At 40.5% G+C, this 24,566-nt stretch overlaps 1 protein-coding gene across 5 annotated transcripts in view; it reads right to left on the bottom strand.

Annotated features, from left to right (window-relative positions):
- Window positions 1-9,793: 9,793 nt before the first annotated feature.
- The window catches only part of unm_hu7910 (un-named hu7910), a 61,947-nt gene continuing 47,174 nt past the window's right edge, over window positions 9,794-24,566 (bottom strand). For 2 of the 5 annotated variants that reach the window (XM_049564623.1, XM_049564624.1), the window contains 14 exons: window positions 22,091-22,138; window positions 21,641-21,727; window positions 20,864-20,905; window positions 20,667-20,752; window positions 19,499-19,585; window positions 19,262-19,412; window positions 18,544-18,680; window positions 18,317-18,415; window positions 16,546-16,635; window positions 15,512-15,649; window positions 15,286-15,421; window positions 14,772-14,863; window positions 12,001-12,134; window positions 9,794-10,661 (listed from right to left, as the gene is read on the bottom strand). In XM_049564623.1, the coding sequence (XP_049420580.1) occupies window positions 10,511-10,661; window positions 12,001-12,134; window positions 14,772-14,863; window positions 15,286-15,421; window positions 15,512-15,649; window positions 16,546-16,635; window positions 18,317-18,415; window positions 18,544-18,680; window positions 19,262-19,412; window positions 19,499-19,585; window positions 20,667-20,752; window positions 20,864-20,905; window positions 21,641-21,727; window positions 22,091-22,138 (1,478 nt within the window). In that variant the 3' untranslated portion in view covers window positions 9,794-10,510. Of the gene's footprint in view, window positions 10,662-12,000; window positions 12,135-14,771; window positions 14,864-15,285; window positions 15,422-15,511; window positions 15,650-16,545; window positions 16,636-18,316; window positions 18,416-18,543; window positions 18,681-19,261; window positions 19,413-19,498; window positions 19,586-20,666; window positions 20,753-20,863; window positions 20,906-21,640; window positions 21,728-22,090; window positions 22,139-23,700; window positions 23,737-24,566 lie in introns of all 5 variants that reach the window. The other 3 variants (XM_049564625.1, XM_049564626.1, XM_049564622.1) reach the window with 2 other exon arrangements.

A 24,566-nucleotide genomic window follows, 5' to 3' on the forward strand; every position in this document is an offset into this window, starting at 1 on the left:
TGCTGTGTTTCATTTAATGGAGGGGATTTTATTTTGAAAGGAAAGATGTTTTTTTTCTTAATACAGTAAAACTATAACTCTCTCACTTTGTCGTAAAATTCAAAGTACAACTGTTTATTTTCCTGCAGTGAAAGAAAAACTGTAGGTCCTAAGTAAATATATACTGTACATAAATATCATTATAGTCTGTAAAGAAACCTAGCTGATAGCAAGAGGAGACAAATAAGGGGAAGAGAGGAAACGAGGAGAGAAGGAAGAGAGGAAGAGAGAACTAAGGGGATAGGAGAGAAGTGGAGTGACAGTTTCAGGATGAAGAAATTTGATAGCGAGACTCAGGAAAAGTCCATTATGCTGCACTTTGATTTGGAGTACTTGCCAGATAAAGTATTTTTAGATCATTTATCATATCCATTAACGCATTTTGTCCCCAAACCATTTCAGTGTAAGAGCTGTTTGTCTGTGTGTAGCAGTGTTTCCCACAGGACAGGAATCTATTTGTGGTGGGGGGGGGTATTGAAAATATTTTTCGAAACTTATCCCAATTACTAATGAGCAGAACCTTATGGCCGGGCTCCACCGGCTGCAAACATAGGGCGTCACATCAGCGTAGCGTCACGTCAGCGTAGCGTCGCGGCGTATTCATTTAGGCTCCACTGACTGCGTACGGAAGCGACACGTAGAGAAGCCAGCGGGGTTGTTTACCGTTTGCTGAGCCGAGAGGCTGCATGTAGGCTGCATGAAATGTTAAAGCATTTTCCACCTAAGTTATTACATATATTTGAGTTATCTACAAGTTTACTGTACTGTTTGTCATCTACTCGCTTTCAAATGTCCGCCACAGACATTTACACAATGTCACGGATAAACATGGGTAAATGCATGAAAAAAAAAAAAGTCATCACTATCACCCCTGATAATGGTTTGTTCATTTAAAAACACATTGTGCTTGTTTAACACACTATTTCATGTAGTTTTTATCTGCTGGAGGGTCGTGTAGGGGAGCATAGAGCGACAAAAATAGAAGAGCTGGGTAAAATAGAGAGTTGTCGTGCGACAGGCGGTGGTTGTCGCGCCGCTCCCGTTGCCGGTGGAGCCGCTGATTAACAGGGGGGCGAGCTGCTATGGGATGAAATGGCAAAAATTGGTGCCTGGAATTGGGCCTGTAAGCTCCCGACCTTGTCCTCAACGTTGCTTCTCAGTTGTCCTCTGAATTCGATCTGGTACCTTGGATTCAACTAAGTAATACTCAAAGAAACACTGGAGACAGGCAGAGTCCGATGCAATCGAGTTTAATGTGTTCACAAGCTTTAACACATACAGCTCATCAAGTCAAGCCCCGGAGCTGGACTGAAAACTGCTTCTCAGCACGTCTGCTTTTATGCTGGTGAAGACTGGGTAGAGTCTCCACCTCTTTCTGCTAATCCATCCCACTCTAACCCAAATCTATTGGTGGAAACCTTTTTCTTTTTGTCCAATCATGAGCAGGCCCGTTTTTAATGGTGTATCACTTTCATTTTGAGCCTGGAATTCCCCAAGTCTTCCACCCTTAGCTCTGGATTCGCTTTCACTTTATTTTTAAAAAACATATGAATTTTAGGGACTTTCTTTATGCAGCCCCTTGTGCTCTCATATGCTCTCATGCAGTATGAACCTTTAATGTGCATCAGGTAATACAAACATTTGAATGAGTGTGTGTGTTATCATTATACAGAACATGATAGGTTACATGTGTGTTCTTTAGTGTGGATACAATATCAGCTCATAACTCCGTATTGTGAATATGTTAACATGTGTAACAGTGCTTTAACACATATAGATGCATTTCAATCAGCTTTATAGGCCCTTATACATAAAACATGGTTATATGATGATTATGTGGCTTTTGTTTCTTAATCAACTTATGCAGTATAACACTTTTACTTGATTAGGGATTTACTCTTTACACTACAGGGACTCGCGCTGCAGTTAACACTACTAACAGCGTAAGTTAATGTAGCTGCACATGTTGAGCTTCCAGTTGTGTTAATACAGACACAGGCTAATATAACATGATGAGTTAGAGTTGTTCGGACCACTTTTGGACTTGTTTGCCCACATATTTGTACCAAGAGGTCTCTGGATCTGTTCTGCTACTACGTCTGCTTTTCTTCTTCTTCTGGTGGACCAGGTGTGTTAAGTGCGTCTTTACAATGCATACCGCCACCTATTGCACCGGAATTGTGACGACCAGCTACATTCACAGACAGTGAGTCCCATTATAATGTGTTTATGAGCGAGGTCGAACAGGTAGCACCAAAAGCAGAAAAATCTATATGTGGCGGAGATAATTTATTCGTGGTGCACCACCACAGATAAATAAATGTATGGGAAACACTGGTGTAGAGGGGGATTCTGAGACCTGAGAGAGAGAATCCCCCAGTCCCAAACAGATCCCTTACAGACTTGTTGACTCAATCCCTAAGCCCTTACAGACCTAGGACCAATTCCATTTCTTCCCCTTAGCCCTTGTCTTGGCCCTTCCCCTTGGTTTTGCAACACCACCAGGGGCGGACTGGGACTGAAAAACAGCCCTGGACTTTGACTCGGCCCAGCTCACGCCAATTTAAAGGCTGCCACCTAGCGGACTGGACATGGAACAGTAGATTATCAGGGAGAAAAAAAACAACAAAAAAACCAGACAAAAAAAACAGTGATGACTGCGTGGCGGCCGCCGGCCGTCCTGGAGTACCGGCCGTTCTGTGATTCTCCAGACCCTCCAGATGGCCAGTCAGCCCCTGGACACCACTTCCCCTCACGTGAATGCAGAAAACCAAGGGGAAGGGCCAAGACAAGGGCTAAGAGGAAGAAATGGAATTGGTCCTAGGTCTGTAAGGACTTAGGGCTTGAGTCAACGAGTCTGTTAGAGATCCATTTGGGATTGGGGGAATGATTGTGAAGGAGATTGTGTGAAAGGAGCTGAGTGTGTTCTTTGCAAAGACGAGCATTAAGCATGAGAGGCTACCTGTCCAAAGACAGGCTGGAGGACCAGGAGAACTCAGGAAAGCTCGACTCGGGAAGAGCCTGATCCCAGCAGCCATACTGTAGCTGCGCTGAACAAAAGATTCCGTTAACTCAAAGTGTCCACCTCTGTGAATGAACACGTGGTGTTTTGTGATGTTTTGTGATGTCTGTGATATGTCTGTCCCTGTGATATTTGGGATTGATCTCTGTAAATGTACAATTAGTGGAAACAAATTTCCCTCTGGGATGAATAAAGTAAGTCTAAGTCAAAGTCTAAGTCTAAGAACAGGTCCAGACACAACAGTATCAAGATCATCAACCTGCCAGAGCGCACACAAGGTGCTAACGGCAAAGACTTTTTCCAGATGGGGCTACCAAAACATTCTGAACCTTACTGTGAAAAAACGGTAGGATTAAGATGGACAGATGCCATGGCAGTCCTGCACAACTGTGGACGGAATCAACAAGACAGAGGGTCGCCTGGGTGAGGTTACCATCACCAGGAACCACATCTGTTTGAGGATTTTTCACCCGCGGTGGAAAAAAAATGATGTGTGTTTTCGGACTCAAAGAAGTCACTTCCAGCACTGGGGATTCCCTTCAGCAGTGCTCCTCAAACTTTTAGTGCCCAATGGGCAAGCCAAAATCTCAAGGCACACCTGTATTTATATCTGTGCACAGTAGCTTGTATTATGTGTGTTATCACTCTTATCATGACCTAAGACAGTAAAGAGTAAAGATACAGAAATTTTGGGGAGAGGTGAAAAATGAAGTGGTTACTCTGATGGGGTATGATTTGGAGCCATCACCTCTTCACTGTATTCTAGCAGACAAAAACAAAAACAAAACCACCCATAATGCTAAACTGATTGGAATGCTCTCGCACATAACAGGGAGGACTGTTTTCAAATTTTGGATCTTTAAGGACATCCCTGCACTTGACGACTGTTTTAAGGTGGCATGGAGAACAATCCCTCTGGATTAACTGATTTACACCCTTCATGACAACATTGAGGGATTTATCAAAATATGGCAAACTTGTCTCGGACATGGTGGACCCCTCGTAACTGGACTGGTCTATAGCATATCCTAGTAATTTGTATTTGATTGATTAGTTGGTAGTGATGTTTTTTTTTTGTTTGTTTATTTGGATCATGATAGTAAGGTTGTTACACCTGCTGTTTGTATTTGGTCAAAGGTGGTTCAGATGATGAAAAAGGTGGTTCTGCGAATATCCGGAGATGGAGGTATATGAAACCATGGCTGGAACCTACTAGAATAAAAAGACAAAAAAAACACCCCAAAACAACAACAACAACCTGTGGAAAAACCAGTGTAGCGGCCCCTGGTCCCAAACGAACAAGCAGATGAATCTCGACGGGTGCAAACGTCCTTTTAATTTATTCGGCACCGTGAAACTAAAACAAGCAAAATACATTCCATTACAATCCTCTTAAATACAAACATATGCATGAGCGCCAGCTTAACCTGTGCTTGTACAATTTAAACAACAAAACGACAAAACAAACAAACACAAACATACCTCACTCTGCCAACCAAGGGTGCTAATTAAACTCGGTGGCGTTTAAATCCCTCCATCGGAGTGCATGCATGTGTGCTGGTCCATGAATTGAAGCCTCTCACTGACGGCACAAAGGTGCGTCACTTAAACATTCCCCCATCCATACGGCTTCCGGCGGAAACAAACAAAAGGTTCCGTACGGAGAAATAATAATGATAATAATAATAAAAGCTCAAAAAGGGAGCCAGTTACACTCCCACCAAAACATGTCATGATTAGTGAACAAACCGCAGCGAATCATACATGATTTCTAAGCTATAAATAACCATACAATATACACACAACATATCAACGACCTTTGACCTTTCACATTTTCTCCAATTATCCACCACAGTGAAATCAGTATGTCTGATGCAAGCGTATCCCCTGAAAGCGACAATTAGCCATTTTCCAGGAGAAGTACCAGTTTTTGGACTGGCCGTTCAATAATTGAGATTTTGGAGGAACAGTCTTTTCCCTTTGATTTCCGCTCGCCCACTTGTACCATGACACGTCGAACTAGACCATCGGTCCCTTCCATAGTTTCAACCACCCGTCCCAGGTGCCACTCATTCCTTGGAAGTGTGTCCTCCTTGATGATAACTATATCATCCACTTTCAAATTGCGACAAGATACGTGCCACTTTTGTCTCAAAGAAGCATTCAGGAGGTACTCTCTCTTCCATCGACTCCAGAACTGCTCAACCAGGTATTGTACCCGACGCCACCTTTTTGCCGAGTACACATCTTCCTTCACGAATTTTCCAGGGGGAGGTAAGGCAGCCTTAGACTTCATCAGAATAAGGTGATTCGGAGTCAAAGGCTCCAGTGAATTGGGATCATTGATGCTATCAACGTTCAGTGGGCGGCTATTCACAATCGCCGTAGCTTCATAGAACAGTGTTCTGAGCGAGGCATCATCCAGCCGACCTGAGCTCTGACTGATTGTAACATTCAGTATGTTGCGAACAGTTCGAATTTGTCTCTCCCAGATGCCACCTGCATGACTCGCCGATGGAGCATTAAAGACAAATTCACATTGCTTATCCGCCAGGAAGGTTTCCAGCATCTTGACATCACACTGCCTGAGAGCTTCTTTGAACTCATTTTTTGCTCCCATAAAGTTTGTCCCCTGGTCACAATAGAGCTGACACACCGCTCCCCTGAGACTGATCAGGCACCTGAGCGCATTGATGAACGCGTCTGTGGTCATATCTTCCAGCATCTCAATATGGACCACTCGGGAAGATAGGCAGGTGAAGATGAGCCCATATCTCTTGTACTCCTTTCGACCTCGCTTGACCACAAAGGGGCCAAAGCAGTCCATGCCACAAAATGTGAACAGGGCTAAAACTTCACAACGTTCTGGAGGAAGTGCCGACATTCTTTGCTCCTCAACTGGTCGTCTAAGTCTTCGGCACTGCACACATTTGTGTATCAGTTTAGCGACCGCCTTGCTCCCACCGATAGCCCAAAACCCATTGGCTCGGAGTTCCATTAAGGTTTGACCCCGGCTCTGGTGGCAGATCTGGGTATGGTAGTGAGACAAGATGAGGTTGGTAATGTGGCCATCTTTGGGGAGGATAATGGGGTGCTTCAATTCTGGGCTGAGGGTCGACCCCTTCAGCCTCCTGCCGACACAGACGAGACCTTCTACCAGAATGGCATCGAGGCGATACAGAGGGCTTGAGCTAGAAAGACTGCCTCCTTGGGGATTCCTTTGCAGTACCTTAAGCTCTTGGGAGAAGGCTTGCTGCTGGACGAGCTTAAAGACCGCTTCAGCAGCTCTCCTGCGCTCCTCCACAGTCACCAGGTTACCTTGTTCTCTTGTCCTTAACCTCCGGATTCTTGCCACAGTCTTGACGAGCCTTGTCCAGGTGGAAAACTGATTCAGATGACTTAAGACATCCTGCTGCTCATTAATTTGGGTTGTAAACGACTGAGCAGCCTTTACCTCAGGATCACCCACGAGCAACTCACTGGAGGGGCTAGGTGCTGGAATGACCTCTTGCTCCCATAGAAACTGAGGGCCTGAGAGCCAGTTGGATGAGGAGATGTCTGAGATGGAAAGACCTCTAGAGGTATGTTCGACAGGGTTTTGTGCTGTATCAACGTAGCGCCACTGACTTGGGTCTGTGCTCTCCCTAATCAGTTGAACACGGTTGGCCACAAACACGTGAAACCTGCGTGCTTCATTGTTGATGTAGGCTAACACCACCTGCGAGTCAGTCCAGAAGAATTCCTCATCAATTTTCATCTCCAGTTCCGACCTTAACATGACACTTATCCTGGCAGCGATGACAGCGGCTGAAAGCAACCAACCTTGGGATACTCGTAATCTTCGTGGGTGCCACCCTTGCCTTAGCCATTACCAAACTGCAATGGACCTCATCCTTATCATTCACATATCTGATATAGGAACATGAGCCATAACCAGTGTTACTGGCGTCTGAGAAATGGTGCAGTTCCACTCTAACAATGGCGCCAAAATTGCAGGGGTGGTAACATCTGGGAATGGTAATTTCCTTCAACCTCTGGAGACCGTCCTTCCACTCCTCCCACCGTACATGCGGGGACTCAGGAACTGGATCATCCCATCCAGTACCCCTATGACACATCTCCTGCAGGACACACTTTTCACTTAAGGTGAACGGAACCACGAAGCCAAGAGGGTCATAAAGGGAGGCAACAACTGAGAGGAGACGACGGTGCGTTGAAGGGTGCTCTTTTGCACTGATGTTGAAGCCAAAGGTATCGTTCGCCACTGACCACTGGATACAAAGAATGTGCCCCTCTGGTGTCGTATTGGGGTTAGCCACTGACTCTTTCCTGAAACGGCAAAGGACTCCCACCAATGGATTAATCAGGTCTGGGCCTGTCAGTAGAGTGTCGTTCAATGAGATTCCCCGAAACTTTGCCGAACAATCGAAAACCACTCGCAGTTTGCCCGGCTTTCTGGGATGATAAACGCCATGATGCGGGATGTACCACAAAGCCTCTGCATCTGCTGCTGAGGGGGCTGGCTCAGCATCACCTCTCTGAAATATCTCCTCCATGAAGGCCAAGTAATGTTCGTAATACTGCCTATTTGCCTTTAACTTTCTCTTCAAATGTTGCAAGCGTATAGTGGCCAGCCTTTTGTTATTTGGCAAAAATGGTGGCTTACTGCCTTTGAAGGGGAGGGACATTTCATAATGTCCATCTTCCTTCTGCCTGATGTTGTTGCTCAGCGGGTGTATAAAATGAACATCATCTTGGGACACCAACACATCAGCAGCTGGTGGTAATGGCACTTCCTTCACTGAAACTCGATGAACATGGCTCCGTTTTCCTTGTCTGTCAAGGTTGGGGTTTGCTGACCCAATGATGCTCCAGCCCAGCACTGTTCTTTGAGCGAAAGGTTCACTTTCGCCACCCGTTATAACCTCCAAAGGAGCAAGAGCTGACTGGCAGTCGTAGCCGATCAACAGGCCCACCTCACAGTCCTGGAGCGGTGGTAATTCGTATTTCAGATGTTTCAGATGTGACCAGTGACGTGCTGTACTCTTTGTGGGAATGTGAGATTTGTCCACCGGGATGAAATCTCGTGTGTAGGCTTGCTGTATCCGGACTTTATGGTCAGAGTGGAATCCCCGTACTTGTAAACCTCTGGCTGTTTTGCTCGTTATCAATGTGTTAACGCCTGTCATTGTGCTGAGTTTGAGCTGCACTGACTGAGTGTTGACGTCTAGCTCGGCAGCTAACTCTTCCAAAATGAAAGTTGAGTTGCTCTGCGTATCCAATAAGGCATAGGTGAGGATCTCTTGTCGGGGTTCTGCCGTTGATGACACGAACACTGGGACGATGCTTGAAGTAGAACGAGTATGTTGTGTCAATGCATGGGCCATTACTTTGTGGATTTCTGTGTCTGTGGATTCTGATGAAGTTGCAAGATTGTTGCTTGGTTCCCCAAGGTCTTCGTTTTTCGCTATGTGTAAGCAGGTTGGATGGCGTTGGCTGCATATATTGCAGGTGTGCCGCCAATGGCAGTCCTTGGTAATATGTCCCTTTCTTAAACATCCGAAAGCAAAGATGATTTTCATGAATAAAGGCTTTCTTTTCCTCCATCGTCTTCTCATTAAAGATTGGGCATTTTACAACACCATGTGTTTCATTTTTACAAACCAAACAAGGTGGCTTTGGCCTTGTGGTCTCTGCTGTAATGGTATATTTCCTTGTTTGAACATTGGTTTTAAATGACTTGGCTTTCTTTGGAACCCTCTCGTCGGTGGCCTTAAAGCTCATCAGAAGGGGGGAGGTGATGGGATTGCAGGCTATCTGGGCCTCCTTTTGCATAAACTCTGCAAAGTGGGAAAAACTCGGGTAATCTCCAGACTTATCCAGTTCTTCTACCACCTTGCGACTCCACCTATGCACCAACCACTCAGGTAGTTTTTTAAGGAGCTTATGATTTTCTTCACAATCGTTCAAAATTGCTAAACCTTTAACATGGGGCATAGCCTCCACGCATCCTTGAAGAAAATCTGCAAAGTCTCTGAGTGCTATAGGATCATTGGCAGCTATCCTGGGCCACTTCGTAAGCCTGTCTCTGAAGGCTCTTTGCACCACAAATGGACTTCCGTAACGGTCCTGAAGAGTTACCCAGGCTCCCTTATAGGCGTCTTCTGAATTGCGATAAAAGAATCCTTCAACGGCTTTGCGTGCCTCCCCAGCAAGGTTACCTTTGAGATAGAACATCTTCTCGCTGGTCGGGAGGGGCTTTTCTCCAATAAGGGCCATAAAGGATATCTTCCAATCTGTATACTTCAAAGGGTCGCCAGTGAATATTGTTGGCTCTGGAACTGGAAGACGACTGAAGGTGAGCGAGCTTGCAATTGCTTGGGCGAGACTGGCTTCCTCTTGAGCTTTTAGTGGGTTGAATAATACAGGTCCAGGCCGAAAGGGTGTGGCTTGGGGACTTAGGAAACATTTATATTCAGTGTTTTGACTGTCCTGTAGGCACTTATGTTCAGACACTTCATCACAACCCTCAGGTACATCGAAGCTGTTATAAACTTTAACCCTAGCTTCAGCTATTTTAACTTCATTATCCACTTGAAGCTGTTGTAGTTTTGCTTCTTCCTCTTTCAACTTTGATTTCACTTCAGCCTCCTTCTGCTTTTTTTTGAAACACAAACTGGGACAAACAAATACTGTTGCCACTGAAAGAATTTGGAATATCGAGACACAAAATGACTCTTTTGTTTTGTGGTTGCAGTTTTTTTGGATTTTTATTTATTTTTAATATAAATATAAAACATCTTTTATAATATCTTGTGTTTCCTTGTTCACTGTGCAAATGTGATGAAAAAGTGAAATTAAAAACTGAGTAAACTGAAGGAAAATGCATAGTGGTGAAAGTTAAGGCTTGTTTCATTTAAAACTGTGTGTGAGACATTTTAAAGTGTAATGACGGAGATTCTGTTCAATCTGTTAGTGTTTCAACTCTCATCAGACTCCAGAGAGCTGGTTTTGGTTTCTTTACAGTTAAGAAAGCAAATAAACTGGAAACAAACCTGAAATCGTGGTCTGACTTTTCCAAAACATTTCCAGATCTAGAAAATACATTTTGAAATCTGAGGGGACCCTGAACCTGGTCCTAACAGGGTTAACCCGGGTTAAACAAGTACCGTGTGTTTGTGTTTTGGTAAAAGGTTGTAAAGTCAGTAGTAACTTTTCACTTCCATCCTTCAGTCTGATGGGTTTGATCCTTCGACAGACAATTATTTAGTAGTTAATCCACAAAGGAAGCAAAAACCATCCTTAGTCCATCGGTCAAAACGTGCCATGTGATTCTCCTCAGACTCCGGTAGTCAGTGTTTTTAGCAGTTTATCCACAGAAGAAGAATCAGCTGGTCCGACGAGTCTATCCAACTGTTTTCACGAGGTCTGTGCTGGTTCCCGGTGGATCTAAATGGGGCTCAGAGTCTGGCGCTGGTACGCTGTCAGCTCCGGGTGCCACACATCCACGATGAAGATGAGGCGGTAGCTGTCGGCATCTTGCCAAACCTCGTGCTCGAAGGAGTCGTCGAAGATGAGGACTTTACCTTCCTCCCATTCCCTGCGACACAGCACATGATGAAGAATGACATGTTAGTGATGTTTATGTCTACCACCAGAGATCCAAGGTGTTTTTAATGGGGGATAAAAAATGACATTAGAATGAATGAATAGAAAAATAAATAATTAAATATAGAAATAAGTAAATCAATACAGAAATATACAAAGTAAATACAGGAATAAATACACAAAATAGTAAATAAATGCTTAGATAAATATGGAAAATAAATTCATAAATCAAGATATAAATGCAGAGGTTAGGACCTAACATACAGACACAGAAACACAAATAAAAAAAATGTAGGTCAGCAAAAATGTAGAAATTAATTCAGATATTTATTTATTCAAGTCCTGAATACTTATTAGCTATTATTTATTTATGCATTTATTATTTCTTCTTCTTCTTCTTTCTTCTTTTTTTTTGTACAATTTAAAATACACAAAATAAAAAAAATATTAAACATTATAAAGTGCAGGCAGAAAACCAAGTGGGCTTATTTGTTACAAATTGTTAAAACTTAAATTCAAATTGCAACATTTATTTATTTGTTTATGGGTTCATTTATATCTGTATTTACTTCAACAGTCATTTATTCTGTTATTTATTTATTCCTGTATTTACTCCTGTTTGAATTTATTTAATGAATCCTGTATTTATAAATGCATGTATTTATTTATTTATTTATTTATTTATTGATATTTAAAGTCATTTTTTGTTCTCTATAAAACCGGCACACCTAAATGGAATGCAGCTGACTTTAAGGTTATCAATTATATATTTTGCTGCTATGATGAGACAAAACATCTGCTGTGAGAGGGTATGTTGTCAAGCAAATCAGGACTACAGGGATGTCTGTCCAATTTGGTTTGAATAAATACAAGACATGCAGTGCCCGATTAGATCAGATGGTTTAAGTGTGGTGCTAATAACGGCAAGGTCATGGGTTTGAATCCCATTAAAAAATTTTACCAAAGAAGATAAAAGAATTTGGAAAATCAACCACCTAATTCTGATCAATTACTTCTTGTGTCTAAGTGAATATTTGTGGCAAATTTGAAGAAATTCCTTCAAGGTATTTTTGAGATATAGCATTTACAAGAATGAGACAGAAAATCCCAAAACATAGTGCCTCCTGCCATGGAGGTTGCTGGCTTGGAGGTAGGCATATTCGAAATTCATTTGTGTGTCTGAGAAGAGATGTTCAGCAGGATCCAGAAGGAGTGACTAACTGCGCGGTGCTAATAAGGCCAAGGTTGCAGGTTTAATCCATGAATAGACCAAACAGCTTCTGAAGCAACACAGCTTCTGAAGATGATTTAGGATGAAGAGGAGACAGTACCTGGTCTGGTCGGTGCAGCGGATCCTGCAGCCCTGTTTAGGGATGACGAGGCCGAGGTGCATCCTCAGTCTGCAGTTAGTGGGACCAGTGTGAGGCCACACATGAGTACCTGGCTGCATCACGGAGAACTTAATCTGAACACAAACACACATTAACATACATATTAAAAAAACATAAGCAGATTATCAGTTATTTTTAAGTCTTATCTTTACTGAACTCACTCTATAATCAGATCACAGTTATTTCAAGATATTTCCTGGTTCAGAGGGTAAAAGCCCAGATTTTATTTTAAATTTAAGCCCAGAGTTTTGGGATATTTTTAGCAATGAAATCCGTGTAATCAGCGTATGGACACATCTAACTGCTCCACAGTATCAGTCCACAAACATGTTTATACTGTGCTGAATCAAACTGAAGAGGATCCTAATTATAACATAACACCTGTTTCTGGACAAAAATTTCAGTAATAATATTACAGTTACCCCCCTAAACAAGTATCTCTTTACAATCTTACTTTGTTGTCACAACCTACTGATTTGAAATCCAAAAATCAATCCAGCATCCCTGGATTCATTTTCATAATCGTCATTGAGCACGTCACAGAGCAGTAAGCTAGTTTGGAAGATGGAAACACTTAAATTCACCGAGAAATATTCCCATTACTTTGATTTTGTGAGAAGGAAAGATGAAAAGAACACCACTGCTCCAGGTAGTGGCACTAAGGCCCTGTGTCCACCAAACTGTTTTTTTTTTTTCTCAGCTGAAAATGCCAGGCGCTCCTCAGGAAACGTCCAGCTGGACAGACACTTTGGCTGCTTCTGGTTGCTATGATACTGAATATCAATGGAGGTAAAAGTGTCAGTAACACTTGGTCTTTGTGGAATTTGTCCCACTTCTCCTTTATTGTGATTGAAAGGCTGTGTAAAAAGTGATAGTGACAAGCGCAGTGTTTTACCCAAAGCAGAATATTTTTCAACTCTTAGTGCTCAGAAAAAAAAAAAAGCCAAACAGTGCTCAGCACATAACTGAGCACATCATGGCGCTTCTGCGAATTGTGGCGTAGCTGAAAATACCCAGTGCTCCTGTTGCAATAAATCAGCAAAATATGGCTTAACTTTTATGAGCACTCCAATGACGCGGTGAAGCTTCTAACAATCATTTGTTTTTTGTTTCTAGCTGTGGTACTGTTTAATTTAGCTTAGTTAGCTGATGCTATGCTAGATTTTTGTGTATTGTGGTGCACACAGGGATCCAAAGGGGTAGTGAAATGTGATGTGATGTTAAAATGCAGCCTGGGACAGTGATCAAAAGCATATTTTTTTCAACCAAATAAAAACTTTAGATGACTTTAGGTCGAGGTGCTTTGTGGCAGGTAGCAGACACATACAAGTCTATGACAATGTTATCAGGTGGTTGAGCAACACTTCAGCGAAGATTCAGCAACAGTGTAGCTGGTATGCTGTTGCTGTGTTGCTCATAGTGTGAGCACAGCATCAAACTCTTATCACTGCCCAAAACACAACCTAAAACCTCCTGAAACACCTACTACGACTGACAGCACAACAATGTGAAGCTCCAGGAGGTACATCCCACCAAAGGTGAGCCCTCTGCAGCCACGGAGGTCGACCGTAGCCCTACACTGGCTAAACAACAAAAGCTGGACTTTAATGGTGGTCAGCTGCAGACTGCAAGAGACAAAGAACTTATGAAGCTTGTGGCTGGGTGAGTGCTGGATGAAATGTTGCCTATCTCCACATCTGACTCTCCGTCTTTCAGACACAGGCAACAGAAGACCATGGGTGTCACCTGGCCAGGGCATTCACAGAACCTGCCTTGTTACTATAAGCCTGTCATTCTTAATTTCAGGGATAAATAGAGGGAAAGACAGTGGAGCTGAGTATGACCACAGTGTACTTGTATTTATCCTCTGAATTTGGTGATAAGAGTTTTATATTCTGAAACCAAGACTTTGTTTATTCAAAATCAACAAACCCTCAAATGACCAAAAATAAGATGCTGACGTAAAATTCACATTTATCTAGAAATGATAGAAACTAGAATTACCACCCTGCGGTTGTATGCCTCTGTGTACCAGAAGATTCTCTTATGGTTCATATCCATGTCTGTGAAAACATGGATGCTTCACACACATTTCTAAAATCAGCACAGTTTCAAGATTAGTGTCACCAATTCAGTATCTGACCAAATGTCTCCCCTTCTGTTCCTGAGATATGATGCTGAGTAATGGCCAGAAAAGTGTTTTTGCAGAACATTATGATGTCACAGTGAAGCTGACCTTTGAACTGTTGGATATAGTGTATATATATATAAGTGTCATCACTTCAATATTTTGCCCTATTAGGCATGTTTGTGCAGTTTTGTCATTATTAGTGTATGAATTCAGCCAAAAACATATTTTGTGAGGTCACACTGACCTTGACCTCTTACCTTCACCCACAAAATTGTAATCAGTTTATTTTTCAGTCCAAGAGGACAATTGTGTCAAATTTGAAGTAATTCGCTTAAGGGGTTCTTGAGATAGAATGAGACAGATGCAAGATCACACTGACCTTGACCTTTGACCACCAAAATCTAATTAGCTCATCCTCGAGTTCAAGGGAATGTTTGTGCCAAATTTGAAGAAATTCCCTTGAGGTGTTCTTGAGTTGTCATGTTCAGAAAGATGGTACAGACATACATAAGGACAGCCTGAAAACGTAATGCCTCCAGCCACGGCTATCCAGTCAGTGTGTGTGTGTGAGCGTGTGTACCTGTCCTCTCTTGCAGCCCGTAGCCTCGGGGTATCTCTCCAGCAGTGCACAGGTCTTTGGAACGCCCTGACACCCATTTCCTACTTTCTTACCTAAAAACAAACAAAACAAAACAACAACACAAAACACACTGAAACCTCACTAATGATACAATTAACTTTCATACTTAACTCATCAATGATTCTGTTGATCAATTAAAAGTCAGAAAACAGTGAAGAATTTTGTTTTTATTTTGAAGTCTCATACAAAGACATAAAGCATGAAATACTTTAATCACATTTGAGAAACTGCAACTACATTTTTTTTTCAGATAAATGGTGAAATTTGTTTTATGATTTTTTTTCTTCTTTAAAAAGAAATCTTTTATGTCTTGTCTTTTTTTTGAATTATTTTCTGCTGAAGACTAAAACTGTTTCAAACCAACAAACCTCATAAATACAATAATCTTAGATTACACCAGATTAACACATATACACATACAGTACAATGCATATATGTATAAAAGAGTGTGTACCTTGTTGCCAGATTGTGTATTGGCCCCACTCTCCTTTCTCTCTCAGGTTCTCCTCCTCAGGTATGAACATTCCGGTGTTTTGGTCCATCACAGCTAAAGCCTCATCCCTGATCGTCTTCCAGTTCCTCTCCAGCGTCTTAATCAAAACATACATACAGTGTACATAAAAAAAACATGCCTTATATACACATACATATAAACACATACACACACTCTGACATCCTACCTTGACCAGATCGGTGTATCCGGTCTCTTTAGCCGTCCACCAGGGCTGAGCCTTCAGTCCGTCCACGTTGTACAGAGATCTCTGCCACACTGAGGCAAAATGGCCGCGTTTGTGACCCAGCTCATACCAGTAATATGCCTGGAGGTAAAGACAGACGGACGGATAATGTCATAATGCAAGACCATATTATGACCCAACCAACGCTCTACATATACAGTAAAGGAACTCATTTAATAACTTGGATGAGCACCACTTGTTCCTATATAAAACAAGTAAGTGTAAAAATGTGAGGAGAGACATTCTGAAGGGCCAAAAACTACAAGCTTCAAAAATCTGCTGGTGGACAAATGTGAGGGCTCCAAAAGTTATTGTGGCGCTTGGTCATACACCTCTACTTTTTTGTAACCAGGCATCCACTGGGCGTGCTTCACTTTTCAGTTTAACTTGGACAGCTTTGAGGGCAAACTGCCTAAGCAGGTTTGTCAGTACAGACAATGATCGTAATGATCTAAAGGCCACAGGGACAGTCAAATGGCCTTAAGTTACTGGACAGAAATAGTTACCAATCTGGGGAAAAGTTTTTTGCCGCAGGGTGTGGAAGAACATGAGAGATCATTATAAAAGCTAAAAAAAAAATGGCCTCATGTAAAGAGTGGCCACTGGGGGAAACAAAGTGGAATAAAATAATTTAGACTCGAGGGAAAGTGACAGTAATAATTACAGCACACAAATGTAATGTTTGGCGGTATGTCAGTGTTTTCGACTGTAGCCAGGTAGCCTACTTTTTGTCACCACTCATTGTCCCAATAGTAATGTTAAGTTCGTACACCCCTCGCCTTTTAGAGCACATGGCAAAGAGCAACACTTTGAGCATGAACGCCTCTGTGCATACACAAAGCTAGCTCGCCATCTGTGAAGGCCTGTGCCCTGATGTCTCACGGAAGGATAAACGAAGCTTTAATTTGTTCGGAATTAAGTGACAGACTTACTGTGTAGGTAACCACGACTTCTGTGTGTGTTTTTATGTTACTCACGCTTTTGTCTCCGACTCTCTGCAGAGCGTCACCCAGGTGGAAATAGAAACGCCCGTCATCTGTCCCCGGTTCACCCGACTCTAGCCCCTCCTGCTCACAGAGAGAACAGCAGTGTTGTTGTGTGTTGAAGGGTTTAAACATTCACTGTAAAGAATCAGGTTTAGCTCAAAGTCATGGCTACAGGTTTAAGGATGTGTCATTTCATATGGAGGACAAATAATGACTTAAGTGCCAATAAACAAATAAATGTGTGAATAAATACATAAATAAAAGTATAAATAAATGCTGACAAATGCACAAAAGCAAAATAAATATGGAAATAAACAGATTAATGCATAAATACATGACTAAAAGCTAAACAGGACATGAATAAATATCTAAAATTTTTGTTTACATTTTTGTACAACTACATTTATTTATTTTAGTAGTTCTGTCTATGTGTTAATGAGGTCTTTATTTATTTACTGATACTTCTGTCATTTTTCATCATCCATAATTTCAATCAAGTTTCAAGTTCTTTATTGTCAAATGCAAAACAAGTAGTGCATATAGTGCAGTTAAAATATAGGAATAAATGTATATATAAAAAATAACATAGAATAGAATAGAATAGAATAGAAAATACTGTGGTGGACAAAAATATGCATCTAACCTGCTGTGCGTGCAGGTAAAAACATGAATCAGTATTTAGTATTTTAGAGGTGGGTTTACTTGCACTTTATTAACCAGGTTAATGTCGACTCTTTGCAGAAAGTTTTATAAGAAACCAGATTTCTGTAATCTGGGATTTAGAAAAACCTGATTCATCAGTTACATTTCACCTGGAGAAAAACTATGTCTTGGCTGGTATTAGCATAGTTGGGCAGGATGAAATGTTCTGTACGACATCTATTGCACGTCTGTCCGTCCTGGAAGAGGGATCCCTCCTCAGTTGCTCTTCCTGAGGTTTCTACCGTTTTTTTTCCCCGTTAAAGGGGTTTTTTTGGGGAGTTTTTCCTTATCCGCTGCGAGGGTCTTAAGGACAGAGGGATGTCGTATGCTGTAAAGCCCTGTGAGGCAAATTGTGATTTGTGATATTGGGCTTTATAAATAAAATTGATTGATTGACTGATTGAACAATACAATAACAATATAACAATACTACATTAAAATAAATTCATTTAAAGTCAGACTCAAAATGGAAACTGACACTCCCTTGCTATATATAAGGTACGACCGCAGAATGGAAGTAGTGGTCACCTTTAAGCCTCCACAGGAGGTAGTAACAGTGCCAGAACAGTGTCTGAATGAACAAGACAGCTGGCAGGACGGCATCACGGGCAGCACGGGTGTGACGTTTTGACAACACTTTATGCGTGCAACACACCGCGACAGATTTATAAAGCAGCTAAGTTAAGAACAGTGGCTGACAATGACCACAAATTAGGAAAACAATGAGGTCCACGAGCTCCTTGCTGTCCGAACAGAGGATGAAATCAGATGCCATAAAACAGGGATGGTTAGTATTTGTTATTGACATGTTAGGCCATTATTATTGTTTATAAAGTACTGCTGACATATATGTTACGTATAAAAATGCAATGGGGGCTTGGAGAAGGGACTCTGTAGCAGCTTTATAGCACAATTTTTGTGTAAAAAGGGCTAGTGTTCCAAAATAAGAGGCACTGATTTACTGTCACCTGGTCTCTTTAAAGCATTTGAATGTGCTAATGATGGTCCTCACAGGCATACATACAGACATTCAAATGTGCACATGTGTGTGTGTGTTCACCTTCAGGAATGGTATACTCTCTGCTATCTTGTTCTCTGACTTTAGAATGAATCCGTAATGAACTTTAGCAAAGCCGTCACCGGGGAAAACTGCCAGAACCTGTGGGTATGGACAACCAATCAGAGATGAAAAGAAAGACAGGTGTAAAGCACCACTTCACCTCTTACAAACTCCTGTCACTTTAACAGACAGGTGTGTTTGGTAACGCTATCAGCACAAACACACACCTCCTCATAAACCTTCTTGGCACCCTTGTTGTCTCCCAGCAACAGGTAGGCGACGCCCAGTTCGTTCTTCAGACTAATGTCTTCTGGAAAGATCTGAACCAGCCTCTCCAGAGTCGCCAGAGACCCGCGCATCCGACCTGACAGAGACAATAATGTATGAGTGAGTTCAGCTTTTCATGTACAATTAGTCTTAAAAACACAGTCCTGAAAATGTTCTCAGTTATCTTATATTTTATTATGTTATTATAGATTATATTAGATTATAATTCTGAGTCTGTTGCCTATATGGAGGAAAGGCAAATTTATTCATACATCACATTTCAGCAACAAGGCAATTCAAAGTGAGGAGGAAGAGGAGGAAACGTGGAGAGGAGACAAAGAGAAAGGAGAAGAGGAAACAACAAACAACAAACTTCAGACTTCAATCATCTGCAGGTGATATCACAACATACACAGATTGCTGAGACACATCATCATGTCACAGCTGCTTAGCTCAGCTGGTTATAGTACGGCACGAATAATGCCAAGATTTTAAGCTTTTAAGTCAACACCCACTCACTACACACACACATACACAACAACACAATAAAGTCTGGAGTCTTCTTGAATAACTTTGTAAATGAATCAACATCAAAAGACTCAGAGAGAGAGAGGTTTTTGTAGTTAGCAGTAGTGTCTGTAGTAGTCATAATAGCTGTAGTGTCAGTATGTGTGTTACCAAGGAACTGCTGTCTCTCAGCTCGTCTCTTCAATGCGGCTCTCAGGAGGTCAGAGGTCACATCAGGGAGCTCAGCAGCCTCTCTGTAACTGTTGATGGCTTTCTGCAGCATGTCGTTGCTCCGCAGCTTCTCAGCCAGGTCGTCCTCTGTCTGTAGACACAGTAGTTTTGATGCAGTGCCAATGCAGTAAATTTACCCTGTACTGTAGTATTGTGCAGTACTACTGTGTGCAGTACCTGGGCTTTTCCATAGCGAGCGCGGGGGCTCTGTGGGTGCAGCTGCACAAGTGTCTCAAACGCTCTCAGCGCCTCCTCCAGCTTCCCCTGATCGATGAATAACAGGCAAATTAAGACTAATGAAGCAATAAAGGCATCATTTATATACATTAATGTGCCTCATTTTAAACCATCACTAAGATCATTGTATAAAAGCAGAATAAGTATTTTAAGAGTTATGTACGATCTCTGGATAGCAATACAAGCTAAGTGTACAGCGGATGCAGGTTTATGTGTTTTGTAGCATGGAGGACGGTATCAATAAATAAATAAATAAATAACTACATGTACTTAAAATAATACATAAATAAAAGAATAAGTAATTGCTGAAATAAGTAAGAAAATAAATACAGGTGACTGTATGTATTTATTAATTTCTCCTTTTATTTATGCATTTCAGAATCTATGTAATTATTTTTGTATTTATTTATACATGTATTTATTTTGTATTTACTTTTTTATTACCATATTTATTTAGAAATTTTATGCCCCTATTTATTTATTCTTGTATTTATTCATGCATTTATTTATTCATTTATTGCCATATCTGTTTATACATTTTATTACCATATTTATTTATGTTCTTATTTAATCATACATTTATTTATTTCTGTATTTATTCATTAATTTTCATATCAATTTATACATTTTATTCCCATATTTATTGACTCTTGTTTCATTTATTCATTTATTTATTTCTATATTTACCCATTTATTCCTGTATTTATTCATACATTTTATGTCCATATTTACTTATCTCTGTGTTAATTCATGTATGTGCATATATTTATTAATTTCTGTAATTCTGTTTTTATTTATTTATTTACATATGTATTCACACATTTTTATTCATGTATTTAAAAAAAAACTTTTCCTGTATTTACTCGTTTTATTTATTACCCTATTTTTTTATTCGTGTATTTATTCATACCTTTCTTAATTTCTATTTTTATTAATTTATTCCCATATTTTAAAAAAAATCATTCCGACATCATTCTTTTTTTTTTAAATCTCCCTATTAATTTACTTATTCCTGTAATAATTCATACATTAATTAATTTATTTATTCAATCATAATGAGGTCATTTTTAGTCCTTCAATACTGCAGGAGTCTGTGTAATGACTGTACCTTCTTGCGAAGCTTTTCTGCAGCGTCGATTTCTGCTTTAATGGTTTTATCAAACTTATTCAACAGTTTTGGTTTCTTCTTCTTTGCTGCAGGACAATGAAAAAGAGAGGATAAAAGAAAATAAAAATACAATGTGTGTGAAAATGCAACAACTACATTCTGTTTATGTTTTTGTTTAAATCTTCATCAGTTTTTACCTTTTTCTTTGAGTTTGTCCTCAGGCTGTTTCTCTGCTGTTCCTGTGACACAAGAGAAGAGACTCACTTCAACATTTTAATATTCAGCCCAGAGGTCAGAGGTTCAGAGGTGGACAAGGATTTATCTTGGCAACATGACTAAAAATAGAAAGGAGGAAAGGATCATCACTGTGTCACAAGGGCAAAATAGCTGTGTTAAAATGCGTGTTTCGAAATCAACCTGCAGCACCACAGTTCATCAGTAACAAGAAAGTTTGTTAATAAAAACACTTGACAAGCTAAACATTCAAATAAGAATTAGCACACAGACTTGGATAAAAAACATCAGGTGGAACACGTACAACAAAGATTACTGTAACACCAAACATGCCTCAGCTCTCACAGGGCCCATCAGCTCAGTTGTCTCCAGCATGATGCTGATAATGCTGAAATCAGAGGTTCAATCCCTGCACCTGGTGAACAGCCTCTGGGTTACCACTCACCCAACAAGAAGCAGTACTGTTACCAGTCATTGTATTTCTATACTTTTACTTAAGTTAAGTTTTGAATGCAGGACTCTGCCTTGTAGAGAAGTATTTTCACAGTGTGGTATCAGTATTTTTATTGCAGCAAAGGATCTGAATAGTTCCCATAACTATAAATTCTAAACCTTGATCGTACAAAGAGGTAAAACTGTCTTCTTAATACTGGCCACTAGATGGTGGTGCTTTGCTGCTGAATGTTATCTAAGTAGTTAAATCATCCTGACAAAAAGCCTGTGTGTGTGTGTGTGCTCACTCTCAGCCTCAGCCTGCCTGGGTGTTTCACTCTGTGGTTCTGGTACTACTGGTGGTTCAGACTGGTTCTGTGCTTCCACAACTGGCTCTGGCAGACCGATAAAAGACACAAAACATGTTAATGAAGTTCATGACTTCTCCATGACTTTCCAGAATAAAGTCAGGCCATAAAACACTCTTTCCTCCAATGTCTGCTGATTTCTGGTTTGTTTTTTCCAGAAAACGATCCTCTAAATTCCTCTAAAGTGACTCATTAACATTCACTGAATACACATCAGGCTGATTCAGGAACTTACAATCCCAAACTGAATGTAAAAACTGAGGAGCTGGATGGAGAGACAGACAGATGGCTGAAACCTGTTCAAGTTAAGCAGCATTTTCTAGATTTCCTGAACTCTATCTGAAAGGCAACACTGACACAAATTCAAGACTCTAAACTGAGGCCATGTACCTGCTTCCTGTGAGAATTTGGAGTTTGTCAAGTATTGTGCAGATTCCACTATAGAACAAACAGAAAAACAACATCAGTGACTCAGATTGGTGTCATTATCACCAACAACATATGTCACAGCAGACACTGAAATCAGTGATAATGTTTACATCCAGAGCTGTAGAGTTGTAAAAGTTTTATCTCTTTTTGTGACAATGTTTGATTTTGCTGCCTGTCAGATAAAACTAGCCCCAACATTTTCCATTTTATTTTTCAACCTGCATTTGAGTAAACCATATTATAAAAAAAGCAAATTAAAATATGGTGTGAAGTTTTGCAAAAATATGTTTTTCTTTCTTGCCAAGACTTAAATTATAAGATTAATATTACTCTCATGTCTATATGATCACTATGAAGCTACAGCCAGCAGCTGATTAGCTTAACTTAGCATAAAAACTGGAAACAGCAGGGAAACAGCTAGCTCTGTTCAAAAGTAACAACTTTCTCCTACTACCACTGTCAAAGCTCACTGATATATTTTACCTTGTTGTTTTTTATGTAAACAACTGAAGTGTAAAAGCAACACGCTGATCCAGGAACAAGAACAGTCCATCACATCCCCCCTGTCTCCTCAACAGTTATTGTTTCTTTGTTTTAATTGTTTGCATTTTTTTCCATTTACTTACTTACTTAGTGCAACTGCTGCACAAGGCAAAAGCCCTTAACTTCATTTTGGATAGAACATGACCTTATGTCATTTTTGGAACAACAAAGATCTGCTCTATTACATGGACAAATGTCCTAGTCTCCTGTGTTGTGTCTTGGTGAAAATATTGGGTTGTGTTCAACTTAACTACGAAAAATTTAGGAATGACCCAGGGAAAATCCTGCAACATCACTTAAGGTTCTCTGAGGGGTTTGAGGGTTGGGAAAAATAATATTGTAAGTTTCTAATTTAAAGCCACAGTGTGTAGGATTCAGGGTGATATATAACTAACTGCTTTATTCAATGAGTCTCACTGGTGTAAATCACCAGGTTTGTTTATGTTGGAGAGGAAGAGACCTCTGTGAATAATTAGGCTCCCAGTAAAAACCTCCTGAACAATGGACACTGAAGAAATTCTAACCAGGAGTTTCACTAGTTGCAATTTGCGGTCCTCACTGCCAGATGCTACTTAATCTCTGTAAATCTTACACACTGGACCTTTTATAAAATAATTAGTTTGCACCTAATATTGTGAGTTGGTAATGTAACACCAAAAGACAATCAAAGTAATTTAATTAAACACCAAAGCAAATTTTGAGTCAGTTCTACGCTCTGGTGAATAAAGGTATTTTGCCTTGTACAACAGAATTTTCCTCGGTATAAATAAAGGCTGATCTTATCTCTAAACTGTCAATTTTCTCATCTAACTCTCAGCAGCCCTTTAACAAACTAAACTGAACAAAATAACACCAAAGTTAACGAATAAATCAAATCAAATATGACTATACTAAACCAAAATAGTCATAGACTCAACTTAATTACATTGAGCCAAACAAAAATCCACCAAACCTTATTAAACTAAACCAAACTGACTGTTAAATATCATTACTGTACGTTTTTAATCCTGACAGTGTGTTTGACTGACCTACACTCTCCTCTGGCAGCGGCTCCTCCACCAGCACTGCAACAAGAAACACATAGTACATTTACTCAAATACTTCAGTAGAAATTTGAGGTACTTGTACTTTACTTGAGTCTTTTGGTTTTGTTCTGCTTTATACTTCTACGCCACTACATTTATCTGACAGCTTTAGTTACTATCAAATTAGGGTTTTTGCCCAGGGTTTTTGTCACTGTGGGCTCTGGCTCATTGTGACGAACATTTCTCACTATTTTTACAAACCAAATAACTGATTAATGGAGAAAATAATCACAAGTTAATATTTTAAAATGAGCTCCACCTCAACCAGCTACAACAGTAAAACCCTGCTTTTACATTAATGCATGAGTCCCAGGAGACACACTGATCTTATAATATTTTAACTACATTTTATTGATTATACTGACATACTGATGGAACATTTTCAATGCGGGACTTTTACTTGTAACAGTGTGGTATTAGTACTTTTACTGCAGAAAAGGATCTGAATACTTCCTCCTCCACTGACCAGTACTGCTCTTAATAAAAGAACAATACTAATGTAGTTACTATAGCCTTTACTATAGATGGTGTGCTGCTGGTACTATGACTACAATTGCAGTTAGAGATCCAGTGTGAAAGCTTTTGGGGGGATTAGTGGCGTCTTGTGGTGAGGACTGCAAAGTGCAACCAACAGAAACTTCTCCTGGTTAGAATTCCTTCAGTGTCTATTATTCAGTTTTTTTTAATGGGATTTAATTCATCCACAGAGGTCTCTGAAAAACACTGAATAAAGCAGTTTCACGTCAAAAATCTTTTTTTCTTTTTCTGGCGGCAGTCATTGTGGGGGGCTGCTACTATGATGGCACACG

This window comes from Epinephelus fuscoguttatus, linkage group LG21 (genome assembly GCF_011397635.1).
Source record: "Epinephelus fuscoguttatus linkage group LG21, E.fuscoguttatus.final_Chr_v1".
NCBI classification, from domain to species: Eukaryota; Metazoa; Chordata; class Actinopteri; order Perciformes; family Serranidae; genus Epinephelus; species Epinephelus fuscoguttatus.